The following is a 26,889-nucleotide window of genomic DNA, read 5'->3' on the forward strand; positions in this document are numbered from 1 at the left end:
GCCTGGTGTGTTATCATGATTAACTGTCACTTCTATTGATGCCTTCAAGAATGAAACACAGCAGTGTGCTGTACTACACTGTGAGCATGTAGCTAAGACTCCAAATGAATGTTCACCCATAAATAAAAAGTGTCGCCTACTATTTATTGAGTTTTTAATATGTGCCAAGGACTGTGGTAAACACTTTATGTGGATTATCTCATTCATTAATGTCAGCAACACACTATCAGGTAGGGGCTTGCATTTCCTGCTCTGCACATAAGGAAATTGACACGGAGAGGTTGCTATTGAAGGTGTGGGGTAGGAAGTGATGTAGCTGGGGTTTGAGCCCAGGGAATTAACACAGGAGCCAGTACTCAGGGCCCCTCTTCCACCCTGCTATCTGCCCAGCCACTGTTCTTGATCCCCTGCCTTTGGGAATTAACATCTAACTTTTTCTGAGATAACTCCCGTTGATTAATTTATGCTGTGTTAAAGCTGTTAAGCTGTGGACCACTGAAAGGGGACAGATTACAGAGAACTATGGTGAGAAGAGGGCCTCTTCATCTGAAAAGGAACTCTGTACTCATCAGGGATGTATTCAAATGACAGCAGTTCTGTCACTTCGAGGGGACCCTCTAGGAAATGGTGTCCTTGCACCAGCTCCCCACCACTGCCGGGGCTGCTGGAACTCAGCAGGCTGCCCCAAAGCCCTACTGTGCTCTCCTCCTAGAAGGGAGTCTGGTTTGCTCTGTGAGCTGCAGAATAAAATAGTGGCTGGAAAGCTCCTCTTCAGCTTCTTTCCTGCCAGATGAGAACGATTCTATTAGCTTAGCCTGAATAAGCGCACACATGGAAGGAATGCTGCAGTTAGTTGGAGCCAGTTGACTGAAGTCTTTTATTAATCAACATTTTTCCACAACGAGCTTCTTAAGGACAGAACAGGCAATTTCAAAATAATCATCCGAGAAGAAAACTTTTTAACTTTCCTCTAGGCCTGGTATACATTCAATCCAAACTCCCACATTTCTGCAACTATATAATACTGTTCAATACTAGCTATCATTTGTGGGAACACTAATTGTGTGCCAGGTATTTATATAAAGGGATTCAAGTGTCTGTGGCTCCTTTAACACAGCAATCCTTTGAAGCAGGAATTTCTGTTTTCTCCATTTTACAGATTGGCAAATCTAGCCATGGAGTCTTTCATTTGCCCAGGGTCACACATCTAATAGATGGAAGCTTAAACCCACAGAACTCAGTTCTTTTTTTTTTTTTTTTTTTTTTTTAATTTTATTTATTTATTTATTTTTGGCTGTGTTGGGTCTTCGTTTCTGTGCGAGGGCTTTCTGTAGTTACGGCAAGCGGGGGCCACTCTTCATTGCGGTGCGCGGGCCTCTCACTGTCGCGGCCTCTCTTGTTGCCGAGCACAGGCTCCAGATGCGCAGGCTCAGTAGTTGTGGCTCACGGGCCCAGTTGCTCCGCGGCATGTGGGATCCTCCCAGACCAGGGCTCGAACCCGTGCCCCCTGCATTGGCAGGCAGATTCTCAACCACTGTGCCACCAGGGAAGCCCCCAAGAACTCAGTTCTTTAACCAATATGCTAAATTGCCTCCTGATTATTGATAAAATGATGTATGATAAAATGATGACTCTGAAGTATATTATTTAATAAATAATAAAAACTAACATTTATTGAGTGCTTCCTGGGTCCCAGGCCTGCTCTAAGCATATTACAACTATTGTATCATTTAATCTTCACATAGCCCATTAAAATGGGTACCTTTTTAATCCCTATTTTCCAGACTAGGAAAGTGAAATACACAGAAGTTAAACTAATTCTCCCCGTACCACACATCACAAAATGATGTGCCAGAACTAGAAGCAAAATGTGTTACTCCAGAGTACATCATTTTAATTGCTACAAATAATGCCTTTTTCCCCTTTTTTTAAGAATTGGATGCAGAAGAGGAATACAAGTCTAACGCATTTTAGAAAGATCTCCAATAAAGCTAATCAACCAATAAAAGCAGAATCAGAAAGGAAGTTCTGGTTGATTAATTTAATGACTTCAAATAATCAGATGGTCCAATTCTTGAGCTTCCTGGTTAATTGAGTTTCCACTGATTTCAGGCCATTCTGTTCAGAGAGAATTCTCGTTCATGGGTTGTTAAATTCATCTTCACTGGTAAGAAAGGCAGCAAAACATTCAAGGATGCTCCCAGAAAACTTGCTCTTTGAAGCATTATGCTTTTATCTAGCATTTGTGCTACAACTTTGAAGATTTTCTTTTGAATGATATTTATAAGAAACCAAAACTGTGCATAATTTAAATTTGCTCTGTAAGATTCCTTCCATTTCAAACGCATTTCTTAATGATTGAATTAGACATTTTAAATGCATTTTAAAAGCATTCTCCAGCTCTTGGTGTTATAGAAATCCTAAGTCATCATCACTTCTACTCTTTGTAGGCTAAAAGATCCCCAAAGCTTGTAATTAATGAACCATTAAATTCAGGCATATGGATATGATATGGTTTTCAAATGGGACAAATGGGAGTTATTAAACTTCAAAGCGATGACATTTTACCATGTCTTCCTAATGGGAGGCACTCAGGAAATGTCCTTCCAATGAATGAACTGATTATTCTAACTAATCTTTGAATGTCTTTAGCTCAATAAATACTTAGATTAGCTTAATTTTCCTTCCTCCAAGTTCTTATACTTGATTTTTTTTAAGCATATGCTTGTGTTTAGTTTATGAGCTACCAATCCACTTCTCTTGACAATTGTTGTAAGATTTTCAGCCCCGCCCCGGTTCTCCCATTCATTGCTCTTCTCTGCTTGAAGCAATGACTTTTTCATCCACGTGGCTCCTCCCCCCTTCTCCGATTTTAACAACCATGTTATATTCCTTTCAGAACAGCTTGCCACTTCCCATATGCCCAACTGGCTTTCTCTTTTTAGTGCAAATACAACTAAAATATCACTTCCACCAGAACGCCATCCCTTTCGCTAGTGACATGATCTGGAAATTCAAATCCTCCAGGAGTTAACTCTCATCCAATGCTCCTGTTCTAGCTCCCACACTTCTAACTCCTACACTCAAAGAAGTCAATTTATAAAGTCAACAATAAAGGAAGTTTAATTTCTCTCATTTTCCAAAAATATTTATTATAAAATACCAATGTCCTCCAACCAAAGACCACCAGGACTGCTACAATAATTGAACAAATCTGGATTTATTGACTCACTGCAATGAGGAAGAACACACACCTCTGAGTACTATGAAGCATTTTTGGAAGAAGATATTAGAATGGACTTCTTATATGATTTTTGCAAGTATTAGGTGGTTGGGAAGAGGGTTGAAGGCAGCATGGTTGGTTACTGTCAGGAAGAGAGGGTAAATCCATGATCAGTTATCTTAACAATTCTTAGAAGGCAAGGAAACCAGACCAAGATTAAGCTGTGATTGGTAAAGAAGCAGCAATCAAACCTACTATTCTTGATAAAAGGATATTTGGCCTATTTTATGTTTTGGACAATGTTTGCATTTTGTTTGTGCTCAGTCATGATTATGGAGTGGTCTTATTTTGTCTCAGTCTATCCCAGTCACAAAGTGATCTTGTCTGATGCTTTTTTGCCAGACCATCTGTGTGATCAACAGGACAATACTAAGCCGAGCTGTGAGGGCCAGACCAGCTCCTGGCAACACCAAGACCTACTTGACAGCACCCAGCTATCAGGGCCGCTTTTTCCTCTCTCAAAAATAATGTATGTTCCTTTCATAAAACTAGAAGACACGGAAAGCATTGAGAAGAAAATGATAAAGCTTCCTGGGAGTCTTTTTCTCCCTGAATGGGAATACCAGAGAGGGAGAGAACAAGAAAGCAAGCCACCATGTGTACGCTGGCTCTTCAGTGGAGTTTCAGCTCTTGGCAACACTGAGCTCCTGCAGCAAGGAAATCTGAAAAGAGAGCCCCCGAGTTCTTTCCAAAAGCCAAGTCAGCTGTGGTGGTAAAGAGAGCAGGAACCGGCTGCATTCAGAAGCTGGCATCCCAAGTCAAGTGACTTGGAATGTTCTCCATGGTAAATACCCTGGAGTTGCCAGCACTGAGCTTTTCCACTCAGTGGAGTACTTCCTGTGTGCCAAGCACATGTATTAACTTATCTAAAACCCAGAACAATCCCATGAGGTGGCTTCTCTTGTTACCTCATTTTACAGATGAGAAAACTGAGACACGGAGAGGTTAAAAAACAACCTGCCCAAGGTCACAGAACTAGGAAGTAGGAGACCCAGGATTTAAACTCAAGCAGTTTAAACTCTGATTTAACCCAGGATTTAAACTCCGGCTCTGGGGAATGTGCTGCTAATCACAATATCGAATAGTGGGACTTACCTAGTTTTCCCCACTTTGAGTATTAAAACCTTGGCTAATAGTCTGTGAGCTTTAGAACACTCCCACCTCCTCTCTCTTTCCTCTCTCTCTCTCTCTGTCTCTCTGTCTCTCTCTCTATATATATACATATACACACATATCTCTCTCAATATATATACACGTGTATATGTATGTATATGTATGTGCATGTATATACACATATGCATATGAATAAACACACATACTGGATTTTTAAATTTTTAACTTTATATAGAACTACAAAATAAGTTGTCAAAAATGATGGAATGCAAACTCTGGAATGAGACTGCATGCCCTTTTCTATACATTGAGATATGTGTCAAGTATATAACAGCTCTGAAAATCATACAATGAGAATCTGTTACTAGATTCCATTTTTTCTTATTAGAGACATGATAAAATCCTCTAACCTCCTGCTAAGAGCTAAGGGATGAGTATCTGTTCAGATTCATTCTGAATTCCTTACTTTCCTTCCTCGCTGCCTCTCTTCTCTGTGTTTTACCTGCCTCATTCCATACGGGGATGGGGGCACTTCAGGAGAAATGCTTAAGGGTAGTATGAAGCTAGACCCTCCCTCACTGCACACCACAGGTTTACACGTAAAACCATCAAGTATGCCCCATCAAAGAGCAACTTGGAGCATTCCTGCTGAATAACTTCCTGCCTATGTCTTTGTGGGCTACATAGGTACCAAGATGCAACAGCCTTGGCCGTCCTTTATGAATGGAGCTTGATAATCACCTATTTATTCTAGATGAGAGTTAATTAAAAGTAGTCAGTCTACAAAGACACACTGATAACCACCTCTAAGTTAGACATCATGGGGATTAGAAAATGTCTAAAAAATTCATCATCTGTCAGGTAACAGGAGTGCCTTATGGACCCATTTCTACCCTGCAACTAGCAACTTAGAGCAAGTTTCCTAATTTCATATTCCATTCCCTCTAGACATTTACAATGCTGAACCAGCGGAACGAATGAATTATGTGCTAATTTTGTAATTGAACATCATTGGTATTTACCACCGCCTCAGCCACAGAAGCACTCGGCAAATGCCCTTCTCAGTAAATTGAGGGGCAAACTATATTTCACTAAATCTTATACTGAATATACGGCTGTTAATAACAATTATGGCAAGAATTTTAAAAGTATCTTTAAAACTAGACAGATTTTGGCAGATCAAGGCCAATTTAGTTTCACAAACATTTACTGAGCACCAGTAAGTGCCAAATAATTGGAATACAAAAATAGAAAAGATAAATACCTGCCCTAGATGGTAAGGACCTTATAAGGACTTACATGAAATACAGGCCCATGGATGGATAATTTCAGTTGGGTGTAGTAGTAAGCACTAAGAAATGTGTTGGCACACAGAGGGGTGGCTTCTAAGTGGGTGAGTTAGAGATGAAGAGGGGAAGGGGAAAGCATTAGAGATGAGATTATGTTTAAGTGGTATCTTTAAAATATACATAGGAATCAGCCAACTAAACAGAAAGAGCAATGCATAAGGATCCCATATAATGCCAAACCAGTGACTGACAACTCAGAATGCTGATTCAATATCCCGATTTTTTTGTTAGCTGCTTTACTGGTTCAGTCGACTGGGATTTTGTTTTTTCATCCATTAGGTTGGCATCAGGATCACATAGCCTAAGAGCCCAATAAAAAATCAAAATGCTTTTCTAGCTGAGTTCAGTGGTGATTCCCACACACAGAGCTGCTGAACACATAGTTAATTAACCAAAGCAGAAATAACGGCTAAGGGAAAGTAGAAAGTTTTCTCTGGAGTGGGTTGTGAGAAGGAGTATTATTTTTACCTCTATTTTTTATGTCACTGAAACAGGAGATGTCAAACTCTCATGACCTGCTGAGGGCTTAACATGTTCAAGTGAAAAGGAAGACTCACCAGTACGTCTTCAGAAGAGAATTCTAATTCGGCAGATTAGAAAGAATTAGAAACCCCACAGAAGGAGCTTATTAGAGCAATAACTGTATCAAAGGAAAACCCAGTAGGAAACTAACTGGGTCAGTTACAATTAGTTCTGATTGGATTTGATCCTTGTTAAAACTATTTTCTTTGGAATTCTTGATTTTGGAGAGGTTGGGTTTGGTATTAACGTGGCAACTCTAAAATTTGTATTAGATTTGCAGAAGAATATCATTGCTTTGAAAGAAGTCACTTCCGGACTAGCCATGAACCAGAGAGATTTCCTACAGCACCGTCAGGTCAATCATAGTGTAGAAGTTTACACGGGAAGTGCAGGAGTTTAGAGAAATGTTGTAAAATGTGGGTTGGAATAAGTTCTCAAGAAGATCCATCTCACTTTAGAGGTCATCTTTACTTGTTGTAGAGTGATTGCTTGAGGTTCAGATGGAATTATAACTAATTCTGAATATTGTTCAGCTCACTTAGGACTGAAATGAGTTTTGTTTGGTAACAAAACTTTTTTTTTTTTAATTTTAATCATTTAAAATATTTCCTCTGGGGGCTTCCCTGGTGGCGCAGTGGTTGAGAGTCTGCCTACCAATGCAGCGGACACGGGTTCGAGCCCTGGTCTGGGAGGATCCCACATGCCGCGGAGCAACTAGGCCCGTGCACCACAACTACTGAGCCTGTGCGTCTGGAGCCTGTGCTCCGCAACAAGAGAGGCCGCGACAGTGAGAGGCCCGCGCACCACGATGAAGAGTGGCCCCCGCTTGCCGCAACTAGAGAAAACCCTCGCACAGAAACGAAGACCCAACACAGCCAAAAATAAATAAATAAAATTAAAAGTATGTGTCACATTAAAAAAAAAAAATTTATAAAATGTTTCCTCTGGCTGACCTGCACTGCCATGGCTAGAGAAAGAATCGACATACTCTTCATTTTCTCATTTCTCAATTGCAAGTAGCAGAACTTATTAAATTATTGTTAAATAGGGTATGTTAGTAAGCTGCCAGCTAAGTTTTCCTTGTTATTGCACAATTCTTCCATTTGCTTTCATTTAGAAAGAGGTCTCCCCAGCAACATCCCTGAAGACTTTTGGAATATTCAATGCACACACATATACATGCAGATCTTTTATTTCTATTTATTTTCCTCCTTGAATTTTTCTCCCACTTCCAATTCTGTGCAAATCATTTTTATTCCTAAGAGTTAATAAAAAGAGTTCTCTCTCTCTCTTTTCTTTCATGAAGCTTTATCAAAACAAATGTCAGTTATCCCATAATGTCCCAGGTGAGATACTTGTCATATTATTCTAATATAATTTGCAAATATATACTAATATAGTGGGAAGAAATCATGATCAATGTTTGGCAGTCATCTTTTGAAACATTAAATAAAGTGTATAATTTGGGCAGTAGATTATCTCTGCTGAGAGAAAAAATTCAATTATAAACATTAAAAACAAAACTACCTTCCCTTAATTTATAAGGGTTTGTGCCTTTATTCATGTTATTCCATCAGTCTCGATCACCACTGGCATCATCCTCTGCCTAGTAACACCTTTTGGAGATTTTCTGACCCCTCAGAAAGAATCAACTGTATTTTCACAGTACACAGCATACATCTCTACTTAACAAGAATGCAAGCCTTCCTTTCATGTCTGTTAGCTGCTTACATATATGTCTATCACCACTCAGGAGCATGAATGGTGTTCATAAGACAAACTGAGGCCTTAGGTGAGGATTAAGGATTTTGGTGGGAATCGGACAGAAGCAAAGAACTGCCAGGACTAGGGTACCAGGGAGTAATATAATGGAATCAGTTCAGGTCTTTGTTCAGTGGGGCAAGTCACACTTGTGTATATTCCATGCTTCATCATCTGAGATGGTGGACCACCTGTCTTTTGAGTGGATACCAGTGCCTTGTTTTCAGGTGTATTGTTTGAATTGAAATAGGACTCTCGGAGTAAGGGTGGAAAAATAGTGAATACAATCCTTTTAAAAAGCTATGTAGAGATTTAAGGATTCTTTCAAGTGAGCAGAGATGTTCAAAAAATGGTTCTAGCATCAGAATGAAAACTAAAGGGAATAGTAAGAAACCAAGAGGGAAAACACTGCAGAGGTTAAAAAACAGGATCTCTGTTGTCGACAGGCCAACTGGACAGAGCAACAAGATAATCCCAAACCCTAATTTCTCTTTGTAGGAACCCAGCTCTGTGAAATAATTAAATAGTTATTTGTCTGGAAAGATGGAAGGGTGGGTGGATGGATGGTTAGATGGATAGATAGATAGATAGAGAGATAGATAGATAGATAGATAGATAAAGCTTAATACATACATACATACATACATAGCTAGAATAAATGCACCAAATTGTTAACAGCAGTTATCTGTGTTATGGGACTATGGAATAATTTTTTCACCATTATTTTTTCCATTTTCCCCAAATTTTTGATGGAAATATGTCCTATTTTTTAGTCAGAAAAGGGCGATTAAAATGTGTGTTATGTGTATGTGTGTGTGTGTGTGTGTGTGTGTGTATAATATCTCTTTTTCTTTTGACTAAACCAATAATTCTCAGTTGGAGGCAGTTTTGGCCCCCAAACAGCATCTGGCAATGTCTGGAGGCACGTTTGATTGTCACAGCTGAGGAGTGTGGTACTGGCACGTGGTGGGTAGAGGCCAGGGATGCTTCTAAACACCCTACAACATACAGAACAGTTCCGAAAATGCATTTGTATCAGAAGCTATGATCTCTGGCTCAGAATTACCCAAGTAAAAATGACCTCTGGACTGACAGATATTGGAAAAGATTGTGTTTCTTCTTTACCTTTATGTTTTATATATTAACTAGCACAGATCCTCATGTGTAGCAAATTCTAATAAGTATATATTGAGTTGAGTTGAATTAAAAGTGTATATCTCTTCTGGACACAATTAATATAGGTATAAAGATGCATAATAAACTTCTGAATTAGTAATTAAAAGGTACATTTTCTAGACCCAACTGGAATTGAGAGTTATAGTTGATTTAATTCATTGAGAGGTTAGCGGGCATCTATCACTTTGTCAGACATTCTGCAGACTATAAAAGTAACATAAAATGCATTCCCTGACCTTGAGGAATTTGCAGTCTAACCGAAGAGATAGACCATGTCCTGAGAAAACCATTTTGTTCCAGAGCAAAACAGCACATGTTTGCATGCCAAAATGAGTAGCTAATTAGTGCAATAGGAATTTAAGGAACAGAAAAAAATCAATATGTCTGGAATTGTCGGAAACGGCTTCAAGACAAAGAAGAGAACTGAGCTAACAGACTGATGGGTAGAATTTCAATATAAGCAGTACCAAGGGGAAGGTATTGAAAGGCAGAGAAAATAGCATGAACAAAACTTGGAAAGTAAGACTGATCATAGGCAGGTTGATGGGGAGTGAGAGGACTACTCTCGTTGAGCAGGTAATAGATTTGAACTGCTGGGAGGTGGCCAGATTATGGTGAAAATCAAATGAATGGGTATTATTAGGAATACCCTGTAAAATATCTAAGCCTATGAATGGGATAAAACATGCCAGCCCCAAAATTGTGTTTTCAGTCTTTACCACACTTAGAGTGATTATTTGACCTCATATGATTTAGCTTCATCTTCCCACACGTAAGACCTTTGTACTATATAAAGCAACAACCTGGCCTACATAATGTACCTAATGCTCCAAAAAAGTGACCAAAAGCAGAGACAAGCCAAATTTAGCCATAGCCTCAGGTAACCTTTTCCCCCCTTGTGACTACAAAGATACCAAGAGTCTTCATTTCAGAAGAGAAGTGCTCTAATTAAAGAATTATTTTAATTACTTTAACTAATATCCTAATATTATGTTTTTGTCAAGGGAATAAGAGAACAAGTATTCTGTTTGGTCAAGGAGTCTTAGAGAAGATAGAAATGAATAATTAATGTTGTTAAAAATCATTAGACTTAATCCAATGCACATAGATGTTGAGCTAATAATTAATTGCAAGAAGTAATAGATCATTGGCTCAAAAAAAAAAATTTACCTTATACTTAAATGTAGTTTTCATAACCCTTTCTATTTGTTAGGATAAACTTATCTTTCCTGACTGGAGACCCATAAGAGAGAACTTTGGAGAATAAACACATTTTATATTGGGGACAAAAAGAACTCCAATGCAAAAACAATTAATAATTAATTTTAAAAAACCTCCCAAGATGGATGAACCAACGTGTCTTTAAAATCAAAGATTAGCACTGTATACATTTAAACCTATAAATACTGTAGTCAAATTAACTGTAAAGCAAGAATTCTTAGATACCCGTGAAAGAGGTTTTGGTAAATGTTAATTTACCTACAAAGTTTTGTTGATTAGGAAAATGTTTAGCTGCATATAACAGCTGCGTATAACAGTGGCTTAACCAAATAGAGATTTGGTTTTCTTCAAAGAGAATTTGAGAGGAAGGTAAGCCACGGCTCTTGTTGGCTTCGTGATGCCATTTAGGACAAAGCTCCTTCTGGTTTTCTAATAAGCATCCTTAGATGACTTCCAGTTGCATTGCATGCCCAGAAGTGCATCACGGGAAACACCCCTGGCTGAAAGATAGGCTGAGAATAATTGTGCACATTGCAGCCCCAAATAAAACTAACAAAGAAGTAGAAGCATTATAGAGACCAATTAGCAAATTCTATCAACAACACAAAATCAGTGATTATAGTAAGACCCTAACTATTAAAAGAGGCCTGTTAAAGCACTGCTAAGTGAATTGGGTTAACACATAGCTCCAACATCTAGGTGCCACACAAAGTCCATTTTCCAGGATTTCTTGAACTAGGTCATTTTGTACCTTTAAACTCATTTTTGTCTAATGAGTTTCTTGGAAAACAGCCCAAGCATAGCTTGTACCCATTCATAGAGAAGGTTTGCGTGTAGTATTGCTATGCCTACAAGGGCAAGAGGGATCCATGAAGATTTCCGGTCAGTCAGAAAGTTACCAATTGATATATCCTCGATGATAACTGACAGAGCTAATCCAGGGCAGTGAAGAAAAGGGGAAATTGAAGGTATGGTATAATACTTTTATTTTCCCAGCTGCCTTCATTTTCCCAGCTGCTTTCTGGGTTTTTTTGTTTGTTTGGTTGGTTGGTTTTTGTTTGTTTGTTTGTTTTTCTAGTAAAGAAGCAAGTGGTGGTATCTTAAGAGCTGTCAGGTTTCTGGAAAAAAAACCCAGCTCAGTATCTAATAGTACCTGGCACATAGTAGGTGCTCAAGTAATATTTGTTGAATAAACCTTTTACCTATTTACCCTTATCAAAGGGTGCACAGAAATCGGTTAAAAAGAAGCATACTCCTTCCACTTTAATGGAGCAGTCAAACATTTAGTCATCACCCATTCTGTGTGAATAAAAGCTCCGTGAGGAAATGCCTGCTATGATCTTTCCCACTGAAGGTCTTGCCCTGTGTTTTATGTGACCTGGCAGATTTTTTTGACTCACATCCGATGTTAATTAATCAAATCTATAGGAATTGGTTTCTAAGCTGTTTGGCTACCTAGCAGATTATTAACATTGTAAAATCAATTTAAAGCCATTTTTAAGTGTTTAAGATCATCTTAGGGCTTCCCTGATGGCACAGTGGTTAAGAATCCGCCTGCCAATGCAGGGGACACGGGTTCGAGCCCTGGTCCGGGAAGATCCCACATGCCGCGGAGCAACTAAGCCCATGTGCCACAACTACTGAGCCCATGTGCTGCAACTACTGAAGCCCGCACACCTACAGACCCTGCTCCGCAACAAGAGAAGCCACCGCAATGAGAAGCCCACGCACCGCAAAGAAGAGTAGCCCCCACTCGCCGCAACTAGAGAAAAGCCTGCGCACAGCAACGAAGGCCCAATACAGCCAAAAATAAATTAATAAATAAATAAAATAAATTACAAAAAAAATCATCGTATAATTTCCAAAATCAGCATGTAAGTCAGTTTGAAATGGAGGTTAGGGACTATCAGTCAATACATCAGTTGATAAAACACTGAACTGATATTGAGGGGCATTTGAAGATGGGTGACTAACAGCCCCTGCCCTTGACAACTTAGGATCCATTTAGGGAGACAATATGTGTGCAGGGGGAAAAAATCACAGAACAATGTCATATTAAATTTACAATTTATCAAATTAATAGAACAGACAATAAATGCTTCATTTTGCCCAGAATACTAATGAGTTTGGACTTTGCTGAAGTAGAAACATGAACCAAACATATCCTGCTATGTAACTGAAATTTGAGACCCTGATAGGAGGATCATAGTACTTTGAAGATTAGCATAAGCAGTACTGTTGAGCATAGATAACCTATAAGGAATTGGCTTGAACCACAGGAGGAAATGAAAACAATTCTTCTTTTCCTTCTTTTTTTAAATTAGGTCACGGAACGAAAGGAGTATTTGAGCTTCTGTCTGGATGGCGGAGAACCAAAGAGAATTTGCCCTTCAAAGACAGGGTAGCAGATGCCTATTCGGATGTGATGGTGACCTATACCATGACCAGCTCCCTGTACTTTATTACCTTTGGCATGGGTGCCAGCCCGTTCACCAACATAGAGGCTGTGAAGGTCTTCTGTCAGAACATGTGTGTCTCCATCCTGTTGAACTACTTCTACATTTTCTCCTTCTTTGGCTCCTGTCTGGTCTTCGCTGGCCAACTAGAGCAAAACCGCTACCACAGCATCTTTTGCTGTAAGATCCCTTCTGCAGAATACCTGGACCGCAAGCCTGTGTGGTTCCAGACAGTGATGAGTGATGGGCATCAACAGACATCCCATCATGAGACGAACCCCTACCAGCACCACTTTATTCAGCACTTCCTCCGTGAACATTACAATGAATGGATTACCAATATCTACGTGAAGCCATTTGTTGTCATCCTCTATCTCATCTATGCCTCCTTCTCCTTCATGGGGTGCTTGCAGATCAGTGACGGAGCCAACATCATCAATCTACTAGCCAGTGATTCCCCAAGCGTCTCTTATGCCATGGTTCAGCGGAAATATTTCAGCAACTACAGCCCCGTGATAGGATTCTACGTCTACGAGCCGCTCGAGTACTGGAACAGCAGCGTCCAGCAGGACCTCCGGAGACTCTGCAGCGGATTCACTGCAGTGTCCTGGGTGGAGCAGTATTACCAGTTCCTGAAAGTGAGTAACATCAGTGCCAATAACAAGAGTGACTTCATCAGTGTTCTACAAAGTTCGTTTTTAAAAAAGCCAGAATTCCAGCATTTTCGAAACGATATCATCTTCTCCAAGGCAGGAGATGAAAACAGCATCATTGCTTCTCGCTTGTATCTGGTGGCCAGGACTAGCAGAGACAAGCAGAAGGAAGTCATGGAAGTGCTGGAAAAGTTGAGGCCCCTGTCCCTGTCAAAGAGCATCCGTTTCATCGTGTTCAACCCCTCCTTTGTGTTCATGGACCATTACAGCTTATCTGTCACAGTGCCTGTTCTGATTGCAGGCTTTGGTGTTCTCCTGGTGTTAATCCTGACTTTTTTCCTAGTGATCCACCCTCTGGGAAACTTCTGGCTAATTCTTAGTGTCACCTCAATTGAGCTGGGCGTTCTGGGCTTAATGACATTATGGAACATCGACATGGATTGCATTGCTATCTTGTGCCTTATCTACACTTTAAATTTCGCCATTGACCACTGTGCACCACTGCTTTACACGTTTGTATTAGCAACTGAGCACACCCGAACACAATGTATAAAAAGCTCCCTGCAAGAGCATGGGACAGCCATTTTGCAAAATGTTACTTCTTTTCTTATTGGGTTGGTCCCCCTCCTATTTGTGCCTTCGAACCTGACCTTCACACTGTTCAAATGCTTGCTGCTCACGGGGGGTTGCACACTTCTGCACTGTTTTGTTATCTTACCTGTGTTCCTAACCTTTTTCCCCCCTTCCAAAAAGCACCACAAGAAAAAGAAACGCGCCAAACGGAAGGAGAGAGAGGAAATCGAATGCATAGAAATTCAAGAGAACCCTGATCACGTCACCACAGTCTGAAGGGTGTAGACTAATGGATTATTTTTCTTTTCCAGTATTGCACAACGATGCAGGGCAGGTAAAGCTCAGACCTCAGCTGCTTGGGCTGGCCAGGGGTAACAAGGCAAGTCAGATCAAGAGTGAAGTATTCATGACACATCAAGGTGTCCACTTCTTGGGGGAAAGAAGGACTCAAAGAAGGGGAAAAAGTTCTTTGCAACCTTGTTCTCCACTAAAGATAAGTTTCTGGATGTGACCTTAGAGCTCTTCCAAGGAATGGACGAATCAATGGAATGTTAGAAGGCCAAAGGAGTCAACTGCTTTTAAAACTAAAATGCTTAGGAGAGATGGAGTAGAGAAGATGGGGGCCTCCAAATAGCGGAAAAGACATAGGAAATGTCAAAATTGCCATGACAATTTTCATATTTGTTTTTTGAACAGGTTGGTCAAAGGAAACCTATGCACTTGGGAAGTACATATTTAATCCCATCTAAACCAAAGGACTTCCCAATTCATCTTAAGTGTGCATATATATGTATATGTGCCATATATACATATACTTAGATTTGTCTTTAGTGTACATTGACGTCTATGTGGAGGGAGGTGTCCATTTGCAGACCGGCTGGCCTTTCTCTAGAAAGTCAAACCAGCCTTAGCCAAATATAGACGCATTAAGGGCCATTCAAAATCGATTCACGTGTTGCAGCAGCAAGAGTATTGTTCATCTGTGCAATAAGCAAAATAAACAGAGATGTGAGCCCATTAGATTCACATATCGTGTTGTCAATCTTTGAGATTCTTGCTTTGGATGACAGCAAAAAACGCAAAAGGCATTTGAATTAATTACCACGTGGGCAAGGTTTAAAATCTCATGTTTGTGCTAAATAGTTACTGTGGCTTTTCATTGGCTTTTAATGATTCTCTGTATTTGGGAGGGCTGATTTAGCTGCTTTTAGGGAGCTCACCCACTGCAAATGAGCACTTTACATGCATTGTTCATACAAATGTGTGTAAAGTTGCACAAGAGTGTGTGTGTGTGTGTGTGTGTGTGTGTGAAAGAGAGAGAGAGTTGTGGTATTCCGTAGTTACGGTATTCTCATTTTAGATGTTGAAAATATACTGCCATGGAATATAGATAATTAACATAGGAGAAAGTGGACATAACTAGGAAACTTGTTATAGAAGGAAATAGAGTAAACGGAGCATCACCACTCATCATGTGTTATCAACTGGTTCTTAGTGTAAAGAAAATATTCTAAACCTATCAAGTCTAGTGTGTTCCTTGCATTAATATTTGGAACATTAACCCAGGCCACGATCACTATAGTGGTGGTCGCTATAACTACTGCAATATTGTTTTGTAGCTTCTTGCAATATCATTGTTCTTGTTACCTGAAAAGTGCTTGTCAGTTGGCAGGCCTCCTAGGGTGATGGTCGCTCTCCACAGGTGACGTATTAACTGTAACTGCTGCTGAATTCTCTCTCAAAAACAGTACTGAGGTAAATGTTTTCATTGTGTTAAAATTTACAACTGCTCCCCAGCAGATAGACTCAGTCTGTTGGGTGCTTCCTTGGATTAATGGTGTGCTTCCTGTCACAGAAAATTACTAGAAAATGCCTTTTCCCATGCCAAGCAGTAAAATAACTTAATTTTCAGGTAGGACTGAACAAATGTCCAATGATTATAAAATCTGCTAGTCAGCTCTTTTACCTGGAAGAGAGCTACTGTCTCCCACCAACTTTGGTTGCATATTTTCATTGAATTTAAAATATTAAAATCTCAAACAAGCAAACAAAAAAAAGACTTTTTGGACTCACGTTCAGAAAAGAGATACAAACCATTCCAGTCTCGTTGCAGTGTTTAGAAATGAAGTTGGTAGATTAATGAAGTAATGAAACAACAAAACGGGTGTGCTTTTACAAATAAAGAGTTTACTGGAATATTAAGGGAAAGGAGAACTGTCTCTACAATGAAAAACCTTTAACCAAATTTTATTTTATTAAATGGAGTTTGTTTTGTCCTACCTTGAGGTTATTGAGTTTCTATTAGAAATGATCCATGTCTTCTCAATTGTGTTCATATTGGCAAAATATCAATAGATCGAGTGTGGAAAATAATTGCCATAATATAGCATTATTGTTCATACATTATTTGTAAAGTCATGTCACAGATAACCCTAGCCTTTTGCCTCCTGAGCTGCTCTGCTAGGATGAACTGGTATTTGGCACTAGCAGACCTGCAGACCATGATCTTATATCTGAAGTGGAAATTTCTGAGGCATTGGGTTTTTTGGTGGGGTTGGGGGGGACTCTTCTTTCACAGTTTACTCATCATTTGTGAAGATGTGTTTTACATCCTTTTCAAAAATGGGAGGTCATCAGCCGAGATATTCCATTAACTATCAGTCCATTTCTTTCCAAAATGTGCCATACTCCATTAATTTACCAATTTTTAAAAAGCTTGCCTACTTGGGTCATTTTTTTTTTCTTGATTACCTTAGACAATTCCACATGCAAAGAAGATTGGCAGGTTGGTTTATAAAGAAAGAATCAAGTGTGCCAGTTGCCAAATGCATATGGGAATAGTGGCATAACTACCCCAATACTGAGGCAGTTCTAATATCATGTCTCCATCTAGATAGTCTCTATTTGGAGGGGGAAAACAGTTCTTTTTTAGCTTATATCTTCAAGGATCAAAGTGACTAAGAAAAATATGAATTTCTCATTGTTCAAGAGACTAGAGAGGTGGAATTTTGGAAGGGATATTATCTTTTCCAGGACACCGTGGTACTCTTTAGTGAACTGTAGCAATAATTTATTGAAATGGGATTTCTTGTTCTGGAAGAGTTAATATACCACACAAAATGCCCTAACTCAGTCCTTGAAAGTAATTTAAGCCTAGGAAGAATGTAACTGAGCATCCTCTGACCTCCCAAACTCACTGTGAAACAGGTAATTCCAAGAATTCCATTTGCTGAATGCCAAGATACATCCTAAAATATAAGATCATGATTTGCATGTGACACCAAACCTCTGCCTTTTTCAGTAGCTCATGTGCAACTCTTCTAGTTTTTCAAGTTTACTCCTGTTGTTTACTCCTTTTGTGAAATATTGATGGTACTCAAATTAGGAACTTATCTACTGCTAGAAGATGACTAATCAACTCCAGGAAGAGAAGAAACCTGTGGGAAATATCTCAGATATGTAGAATATTTTCTTTTGCTGAAACATGTTTTTCCCTTCAAGTGAGAGAGTTTAAAAGTTTGCAAAAACCACACCCTTTCTGAATTTAAACTGGAATGTGGATTTGTTTCCTCCCATTGGAATTTAAATTTGAATTAGTACCATAAGAGCTCCACTCTCCGTGATGGTTAATAAAGCTTCAAAGAGGTACTCGCCTTAATGATAGAAAGGAGATTTGGCTAACAGGTTTTTTCCCTCCTATAGTTAAAGGTAATCATATGCTGATTTAGACCATGCACAAGTTTTTTAAATGAAAGGTATACTTAAATGTCATCCCATGAATTCTTTCAGGGACCAGTGAACCTTTGAAGGTTGTGCATGAATATTCTATGAAAGAATTATTCTCCACTGTGGCTATATCATGTGAGTGTTCCTTTCCCATTTTATTCCTTTTTATTTCCACAGAATTTTTGGTCTTACCTTGTGAGATTAGAAGAAGAATTATGACAAATGAAGCTCCTGTGATGCCATAATAGCCATTCTTGAATGTTGAATTCAAGAGGGTGAGAGCTTTGTCCATTTTGTAATTACCCATTGCATTTTCCCATAATAAGCTGATCATCCTAGGCTTGTGGTTAGAGCTAGGGATTAACTATTGCCATTCAGAATTACATGTATTTTTTATAAGTTGACTGTAAATATTATAATTACAGTCACATATTTTTATGGCCAAATAGTTATGAATGCCTGACACTATGCATGCATTGTTACTAATAGTACATAGATTTTTAAAGACACTATTTTCATGGTTATTGCAACTTTTATAAAATTCTCATATCACCTATTCATAAATGCCTTGTAGGTTTTAGTCCCAAGGGCCTAAAGTCCACAGAAATTTCCATACCAAGGGGAACAGTTTAAAAGTTGCCTTCCCTGGGTGTCAATGGCAGCAACCTCTTCTAGAATGTCCTCTGGAAAGTCCTAGAGGGTAAATCTGGATTCCAAGTAAAGGTCGTAGCAGATTCTATGTTAGTCAGTAATTAAGCATACTTTAGTGTCCCGTGTTTGCTAATCTCAAGTTGAAACAGAGAATACAATGCCTTGAGAATAGAATTTAGATGTTGTCTCCCGTGGATTGGAGAACTCAATAATTTACTCCATCTCTTTCTTCTAGAGGGATCTCTCTGTTCAGTCTATTTTGTTGGTGTTTGCGAATGGTATTGATAGTCCTTTCAAATGTGAACCTAAAAACTGTCATTTATACCAAAATAGATCTAGGAACACTTTTATTCCCTTTAAAAACAAAAGAGCAAAACAAAGCAAAAGCACTTCTTACTCTTTCTGTATTACAGAAAAGAAATTGTGACAAATTTTATGACACTGACTCAAAATCGATCTATAGCTGAATTGGTATGCCCTTGAAATTTCCCCATCTTCAATCTAAATATAAAACTCAGCATCATCACTGTGGTGCAGGCATTTACACCAATCTTTCAAGCACACCGTGTACAGTTTATAGTTTGAGACACTGTGCACAGAGAATTGCACAGTGCCTCAAAACTATAGATTCTTAACTGCTAGCCAAATCGAACAAATGCCAATACACTCCATTTGAGGATTGATTGCCTTCTCATTTGTCAGATTCATAACCTGATCTTTGTGGGCAAAGTGCTCCTGAATTTCCAAGCATGAGTCAGGACCATAGATCATTTTGTGGATGAAAATGGGATACCAGGGAGTCTCCTTGAAAAGAAGCTTCAAGTAAGCACCCAGATAAGCATTATCCTGGATGGCTGTTGACATTGCTCTGATTTTGTGCATCTTAGAGACATAATGAATATTTTGTTGATGTTTTCTCTGTACTTAACTAGGACCTCTCTGTTGCTGATAGAGAAGTTCCTTGCTTTTCTTATGATATGGAAAACAACTCACAGAGCGAAGTATATAGGGTTAAAAATCATACACTAGAATAGTACAGATGACTAGCCTACAAATAACATCATATTCCTTCTGCACCTCTGAAGGTGTTGTCAAAATTAAATGGGCTTATACCTTAAAATGAGAAGCTCTATGAGGTAGATATTTTTTAATATAACAAAGTATTTATTAAAAATTATTGCTAATTTTGCACTTTTATAAATCATAGAAAGTCAGTCCCTATTATTTTTCCCAGTTGAAGTTTTCCCTAAGAAAATTCTCACAGGTCATGCTATTTATGAAGTCTTAAAAATCAGAAGGAAACTTTAGAAACAGAGGAATAAGAACATACACTGGTTTTGTGTGATTCCTGCTCCATGTCACGTGTTTGTACTTGTCTGAACTGGGGTCTTTAGAAGTCATTTAGTAACTGTGTTCCAGTTTCCCACATGGCTAACGGCATGGCTAGATAGAAGAACCCCATGTTTTCCCTTCCCTCTATATCCAGTTATTAGAACAACTGCATTACACAAAGGGCTCTGTCAAACCAGTGGAGAAATAAGAACTTTAATGCTTTGGACAATCTCATTGAAGAATTTCCTAGGAGTAACTAGAGAGGATGCCATGGGTAAGAGACAAGGGGAGTTTATTATAAATGTGTCACTTTCCAGTCCTGTATAAATTTATTAACTTGGATTTTGGTAGAGGCAACCTGCAGTATGTTGTGGGGAGCATTTAAGTTGTTTAATGTAAGATGGTCAACAGAATTTCCCCCTGGAAACTGAAATGCCTTCCATCATTCTGTTTGGTTAATTCACTGGTTATTGGTAGACACAATAAGAGACCTGGAAGAAAACCAAACTGTCATATTCCTACATGCCCTGCCGTAGCATGCAGCATCTCTTTTGAGGTGGAATCAGGAAATTCTGGTATCTTTTCTTCTCAAACATAAAAGTGCTAGGTACTGATAAATTAGACTTCAAACTCACCAATGCAAATATTCCAAAGTTCTAGCAGAGTTTAAGCAACAATTTTATTATACTTTCCTGTTAATTATGCATATTTTTCAGCAATAGATTTTCTTGCTCTTAAATAGGAAATCTGTCAGAGCATGAAAAGGGCAGAGATCTCTCCAAGCTACCTCAAAAGGGTATTTAAAGACAAAATGGCAGGCAACCTTTGATTAAATGGCAATATGTTATAGCCACGAAGCAATATTATTTATCAGCTCTCCTTGATGCTCTTTTACTTTGTAAATTTAGACCAGGCTAAGTGTAAAAGGAATACCCCATGTGCAGTTCCACTTGTGCATTCTGATTAATAATATTCATATACTTGAAATATCTCAGGACAGTTGTTTGGTGTCTCTCTGCAGACATCCCAAAACTTGGTTCAGAAAGAGAATAACCTGACATTGCCTATGAGGCAGTGGTCCACCTAGTGAGGTGCACAGTCAAATAATCCGTGAATAACTTCAGTAAAAATTCCAAGTGCACTTTTTATCAGTGGAGGGAAAACTCAGTTTGTTTGTTTGCTTGTTTACCCTAAGCAAATAGAAAGAGACAAAGTTACCAGTATTTGGCATTTTACTTTAGGTTTTCTTTTTCACTAGATGCCATTACTATTATTTTTAGTTAAACTGGGGTTCTGAAACACAGGTCACTTTTGGAAACATTAGAATCAATGAAAAGAAAACTACTAGGAAGAGGTACTCTTTACGCGTGCATAGACAAATTGTAGGAATGAGAGTAAAAGTTGAGCATTTTATTTCCTTTTCTTTCCTAAAACAAAACCCATTTGCTCTTAATCCTGGCTAAACAAATGCTAATTTCTATCACAAAATAAAGGAGAATGATAAAAAGTGTACAATTATGAGACTCTAGTGTCTTATCAATACAAACCTAATGGCAAACCACCATTTTCAGATGTCTTTCCCTGTAAGAACATTCTTTTGTTTAATATTCTGTGCCGTATAGGTTCTTACCACATCTTGTTCATGAAAACGGTCTCACTTATCACTTCTAAAATAGTGCAAGTAAACTAATAAGCCATTTAAAGCTCTCTGCTCTGTAATTCTGTATCTTGGGCTCTGAAACTAAAGCTACTTATTGAGGAAAGCTTAAAAAAGAATTCTGAACAAAAAATGTCAATATCAAAAAAAAAAAAATATATATATATATATGTATTTTCTAAGTTATATTTTCACCCCAACGTATCTTCAAAATAGGGAACTGCCCGAATGCACATTTTTTTAATCTCGCTAAGAAGCAAATATTTCCACGTGACTCCTTCACAGTCTCCAAAATTGCCTGAATTTGGTCCATTATCAAAATTTATCTCCATTCTTTCTAAGTGAAAAAATAATTTATAAACCAGATTTTTTCTAACTATAGTTAAAATAAAGAAGTAACAAATTATTCCCCATAGATTTGCACATGTAAACATACCTCTAATAATTAAGTTAATGTCCTAACTCAATCAAGGGAAATTATGTTGCAAATATTTCCTTATTTATTTTATTATTTTCATACTTTGCCCACACAGAGATATAAGAATTTTAGTTAAATTCCTCAGGATTACTCTGTTTAGGAAATCTATGATTTAAGCCTAAAAGTAAACATCTTAAGAAAAATAATCATAAAGTCTTAGCTACTTGTGAAAATGTCATCTCAGTTATATTTACTACAATGCCACTAGGCAAAGTTATTTACAGTACTTCTGGGTATGTTGACCTTTTATTTTAAAAACAACAAAAGTCTAGTTCCATTAGTCATAACAAGGAACAGTTAGCATGTTAAAATACTGATAGATGGGGCTTCCCTGGTGGCGCAGTGGTTGAGGGTCTGCCTGCCAATGCAGGGGACACGGGTTCGAGCCCTGGTCTGGGAAGATCCCACATGCCGCGGAGGAACTGGGCCCGTGAGCCACAACTACTGAGCCTGCGTGTCTGGAGCCTGTGCTCCGCAACAAGAGAGGCCACGATAGTGAGAGGCCCGCGCACCGCGATGAAGAGTGGCCCCCGCTTGCCGCAACTAGAGAAAGCCCTCGCATAGAAACGAAGACCCAACACAGCCATAAATAAATAAATGAATAAATAAATTAAAAAAAAAAATACTGATAGATGATACAGATATTTACTCTTTTGTTGCTAGTATCAGTTAACTTTACCAGTTCTTTTTAGATCACAATCACAAATGCTGCAAACTAGGCTGTTCATAGATTCACTGTCCTCTCTTTCATTTCTTATTGCTAATATTAAATGCCCCACATAATGTCATGACACATGACCTCTTCATCTAACTTCAGTGGGACCTTTGGGCTCCCTATCCTTTAGGGAAAGATTCTTCTAGGCTAGGAATTAAACTTCTTAAGCACAACATCCCATGACATCAAAATGAAACATAATAATCTATACTTTTTCAGTCTTTTGTTGAATTACAGGTTCTAAAAATCATAAAATTCATCCTTTTAAAATACAAGAACACATGCATTAAAAATAATACCTTGATTATGTATATCAATTATTTCTACCTGGTTAAGGTAAGGTTCTGAAGCAAACACAGAATACCTTGGTATTCCTGAAACATATTTTTTACAAATCCCTAAGTTACAAATATCTTTATAACGTGTAAATCACTGAAGTGTTACTGAAATAGTTAGGTGGCCCTTTAAGACCCCTAACGCTTGTATTAACTTCAAATCTAAAGCAATTTATAATCAGTTCAAAAACATTCTGCCTAAAACATCTCACTTCATTACACGGTATTACTGTATGAACATTAACTACAAACGCGCATGAACTCACAGTTTTCTCACCATGTGAGAACTTCGGGGATGGGGACAGTAATAAATAGGCTGGTGGCTCCTGAGCGGTACCCAGGCTCATTGACAAAGCACATCCCTCAGGCTGCGCGCGATACAGTTCCACGTCTGGACAAAATTATTCATGAGCTGTCAGCACTCTTTCCAAGTCATTAAACCAATAACTGTAAATCTTTGAATACCCAAGTCGACTGTATCTGGTGATTAATGTCATGGCATTGCAGGGAATAATACATAGATATCCAACATTCACCATGTTTAACCTGATGCCAAAATTATACCGAATTAATAATCCGTAATCCACTTTAGAAGCTTTTGTTATTGCAGATTTCATTAGTGACATCATTTGCATGAATAACCAGAGAACTCTATTTAATAACATTCACTTTATATAGTTTTTTATATTTTTTAAACAAAGATGCCCAGAATTTTGTATGGAAATATTTGACTTAGTAGCCATTTTCCTGTCCAGATTTAAAATTTTAATCATTAATTTATTTTGCTTTTTTCCGTAGCTATTCAACTGTGGTGTATGCCACACTGGAGATTTTTTTTTTTTTTTTTTTAAGCCATAGCCTAGCAAAAGCAATGGTTGACAAACCTGTAATTCATTAGGAAAATCCACCACCACCAGACCCCCAAAAGGCCACCTCGCTCACACAACTAGAATAAAGAATTGTTGAAACTTATATTAGAGTCACATACAAAATGCCTCTAGAAGTGAAAGATCTCTTATGTTCCAATAGATTTCCTTTATGTATTATATCTAAATACTTAGAGCACTCAGTTTTTTTCAGTAATAGCCACAACTAAAGGTTGACAGGGACAGAAAACAATTATTGATAAGAAGAAATTTTCCAACAGCTAAAACTATGAGCAGTTACCTAGGAACTCGGAAAGTAAAATGGCATAATGAACCAGCCGTATCATTCCTTCACTAATCCACCCAACAAACATTTATTAAGCACTTTTAATGTGCCAAGTAATGAACCAAGTCCTATCCTAGGGACAAACAATGTTCGAATAATTCACAGGAATATCTTAATGTCTTATAAAAAGATGAGAGTAGCTATTTGCTTTAACTGAAACAGTTGTGTTATGAAACATTGGCAAGACCAGAGTTATCATTTGCCCGCTATTATCCTAATCTAAAAATTGTTCAAAATTTTTAGTTAATATTTGTTTACCATAATAAATAGCAGTTACTCTATGAATTTTTTGTTTGTTTTCTGGAGACGGGTATCAACGAGTGCTAGATGAGTCTGAGACAAAATGGTAAGGCAGGGAGGCCAGGATGGGTAATCAATGGATTCAGGTTATTAACAATGCAGGAGATAAAAACTTTGAGGGCGTAAATCCTTTTGCTTGATGTTAATACACTAAAACAAGTTAGCGAGTACAAGTATAAACAAGTTCCAAAACTCATAATTTGATCCAAGGGAAAAAATACTGATAAATAGACCAGTTGGGCCAGAATTGAGATTGACAAGAACAAAAAAAAGGAAAAATCATTTTATGAAAGAGCATGAGCAAAGAATATTAATGAGGAATCATTCCTGCCCTGTTGCCACCTCTGCTCACTTTGTTCAGTGTGGAAATGACTAAGACATATTCAGAAGGATGGCTCACAGAAAGGAGACATCGTGACTAATTTGGGAAAGAAGAGTCCATCTGTGGATGGAGGGAACAGTCTTGCTTCTTCTTCACGTTAAGCTCCAAAATGCTTGTCCAGTTGGAAATTTAGCACTGCGGGGATTGTGAGATCTCAAGCTTTGGACTGAGATTGATCTGGGATTGATATTTTCCACTAAAATAATGATTTGAGAGGTATCAAGCAGCAGCTGCTTTTCTTCTTTGTTCAGCTGAGCCTGAATACGTCAACATTTATTCCTTAGTTGGACTCTACTATCTTTGATAGAGAACTGATGAAAAATATGCATAAAATTATTTTAAGTCTAAAACTCATAAAGACCTTACCACAAGAGAAATAATTAATTTTTATGAAAGTGTTTTATCACCACTGTTCATCCATAACCTAATGACCCTGCTTAAAGTAGGTGAATCTCAAGCAAGTGGTTCAAATAAATTAGTGGCCTAGTGAATTTTTACCCTGTAGTTTAACTCTTTGATATATTTGTAATCCTCTGCTCCACTGACAGCCCTGACCCTGCTTGGTAACAGTACCTTGGGAAATTGGAGATGTAAATTCAGAGGAAAAAATCATAGCTGACGGCAGAGATTAAGGAGAATGGGTAGTAGTACTATTATAAAGAGAGAAAGAAGCCTGCATAGATAGGGGTCCCATTTTCTGCAGAGCAGGAGGGAAGAGTCTACAAACACATAGAGATAATCCCTAGATTAGGATGGACGATGATGTAATTCATCAGACAAATCAGAAATTGATAGACTGTGTTCCAACCTACTATTTTTTTGTTTCCATGGCAACATTCTCAAAATTTCTTGAAAAAAAAATTTTTTTTTGAGTTGTGGATTTCTTCGTCTTCTCTTAATGAACAGATAATTTTATGTATTTCTTTCATTTAATTACCTTGAGCTCAGTGTTACACACTGTAAGGAAAGGAGAAAATGTATTATGTGGTTTCTACCCTAAACTGCTTGGGATCTATTTGAAGAGGCTAACAGAGGAAACAGTCCTGAGTGATAAAACACAGAAAATGGTTGACAATGACTTGCATGGTTCATACTCTAGGGTTAAGAGAATCTGGGTATCAAGTTCTGTTGGCATTAAAGGGGAACACTGCATGAAGAAAATGCAACTTCACTTGAAGAATGCAGTGCACCTGCTTAAGCCAAGGATCCCACCCTCCGCAGCCGTTACCTCTGGTGGAAAATGCACGATGGAGGGAATCTGTCCCCAGCCTCCTCCTCTCTGGCCTCCTCTCCTGCCACTCTCCCCTTTGTCCTCTTTTGCTTGCAGTTCTCACCACCCTGAATGCTCTTTTTCTGCTCTCCAGCTGTAAGTCTTCTTCCCTTTTTTCATGATATTTATACGTAAATACCATGCCATTAGGAAGGCCTTCCATGACCATATTATAAAAATACAGTAACCCTCCTCTCCTCCTTCCCTCCTTCTCATAACATTTGTTTATTATTTATCTGTCCCCAGTAGGTTAAAAGCTCTATGAGGGCAGAGATTTTTTTCTGTTCTACAAACTGCTATAACCCTAGTACCCTAGAATAGTGCCAGGCACGTATTAGGCATTCAATAAATATTTGGGCAAAGAAGGAACAAAGGAAGGATGGAAGGAAGGGAAGGAGGGAGGGATGAAGGGAGGGAGGAAATCAGATCAAAGTGTGGACCAATTTCAGGAGGCCCTTGAAAGCTTCAGGTGTTTCAATTATAAAGTTGAAGCCATTGGATGTATCTTATTGTCTAGTAAGTAATTCAGGGTAGACTTACTAATAAACTAGAAAGTTCCTTGCCTGTGAATTCCTTGCCAGGTAATATTGGCATCAGCCTTTCATTTCCCTAAATATTTATCAGTAGCTTAAATTTTAACAAAAGCCTTGGTTTCCTTTGATACCGCAGGAACTGTGTTCATATCCTGTCTTACAACTGAAAAGGTGAAAGATTATCATGCAAC

The 26,889-nt window shown here is 38.4% G+C and overlaps 1 protein-coding gene across 4 annotated transcripts in view; it reads left to right on the top strand.

The window, feature by feature from the left end:
- PTCHD4 (patched domain containing 4) overlaps positions 1 to 26,889 on the top strand; it is a gene marked incomplete at its 5' end in the record, with an annotated part of 203,775 nt that overhangs the window by 173,721 nt on the left and 3,165 nt on the right. For 3 of the 4 annotated variants that reach the window (XM_082411624.1, XM_082411627.1, XM_082411623.1), the window contains one exon: positions 12,750 to 16,453. The exons of the other annotated variant lie outside the window; for it this stretch is intronic. In XM_082411624.1, the coding sequence (XP_082267750.1) occupies positions 12,750 to 14,383 (1,634 nt within the window). In that variant the 3' untranslated portion in view covers positions 14,384 to 16,453. Of the gene's footprint in view, positions 1 to 12,749; positions 16,454 to 26,889 lie in introns of those variants that run through there. 4 annotated transcript variants of the gene reach the window in all.

Source organism: Balaenoptera physalus (assembly GCF_965194825.1).
Source record: "Balaenoptera physalus genome assembly, chromosome: 11".
Taxonomy (NCBI): domain Eukaryota; kingdom Metazoa; phylum Chordata; class Mammalia; order Artiodactyla; family Balaenopteridae; genus Balaenoptera; species Balaenoptera physalus.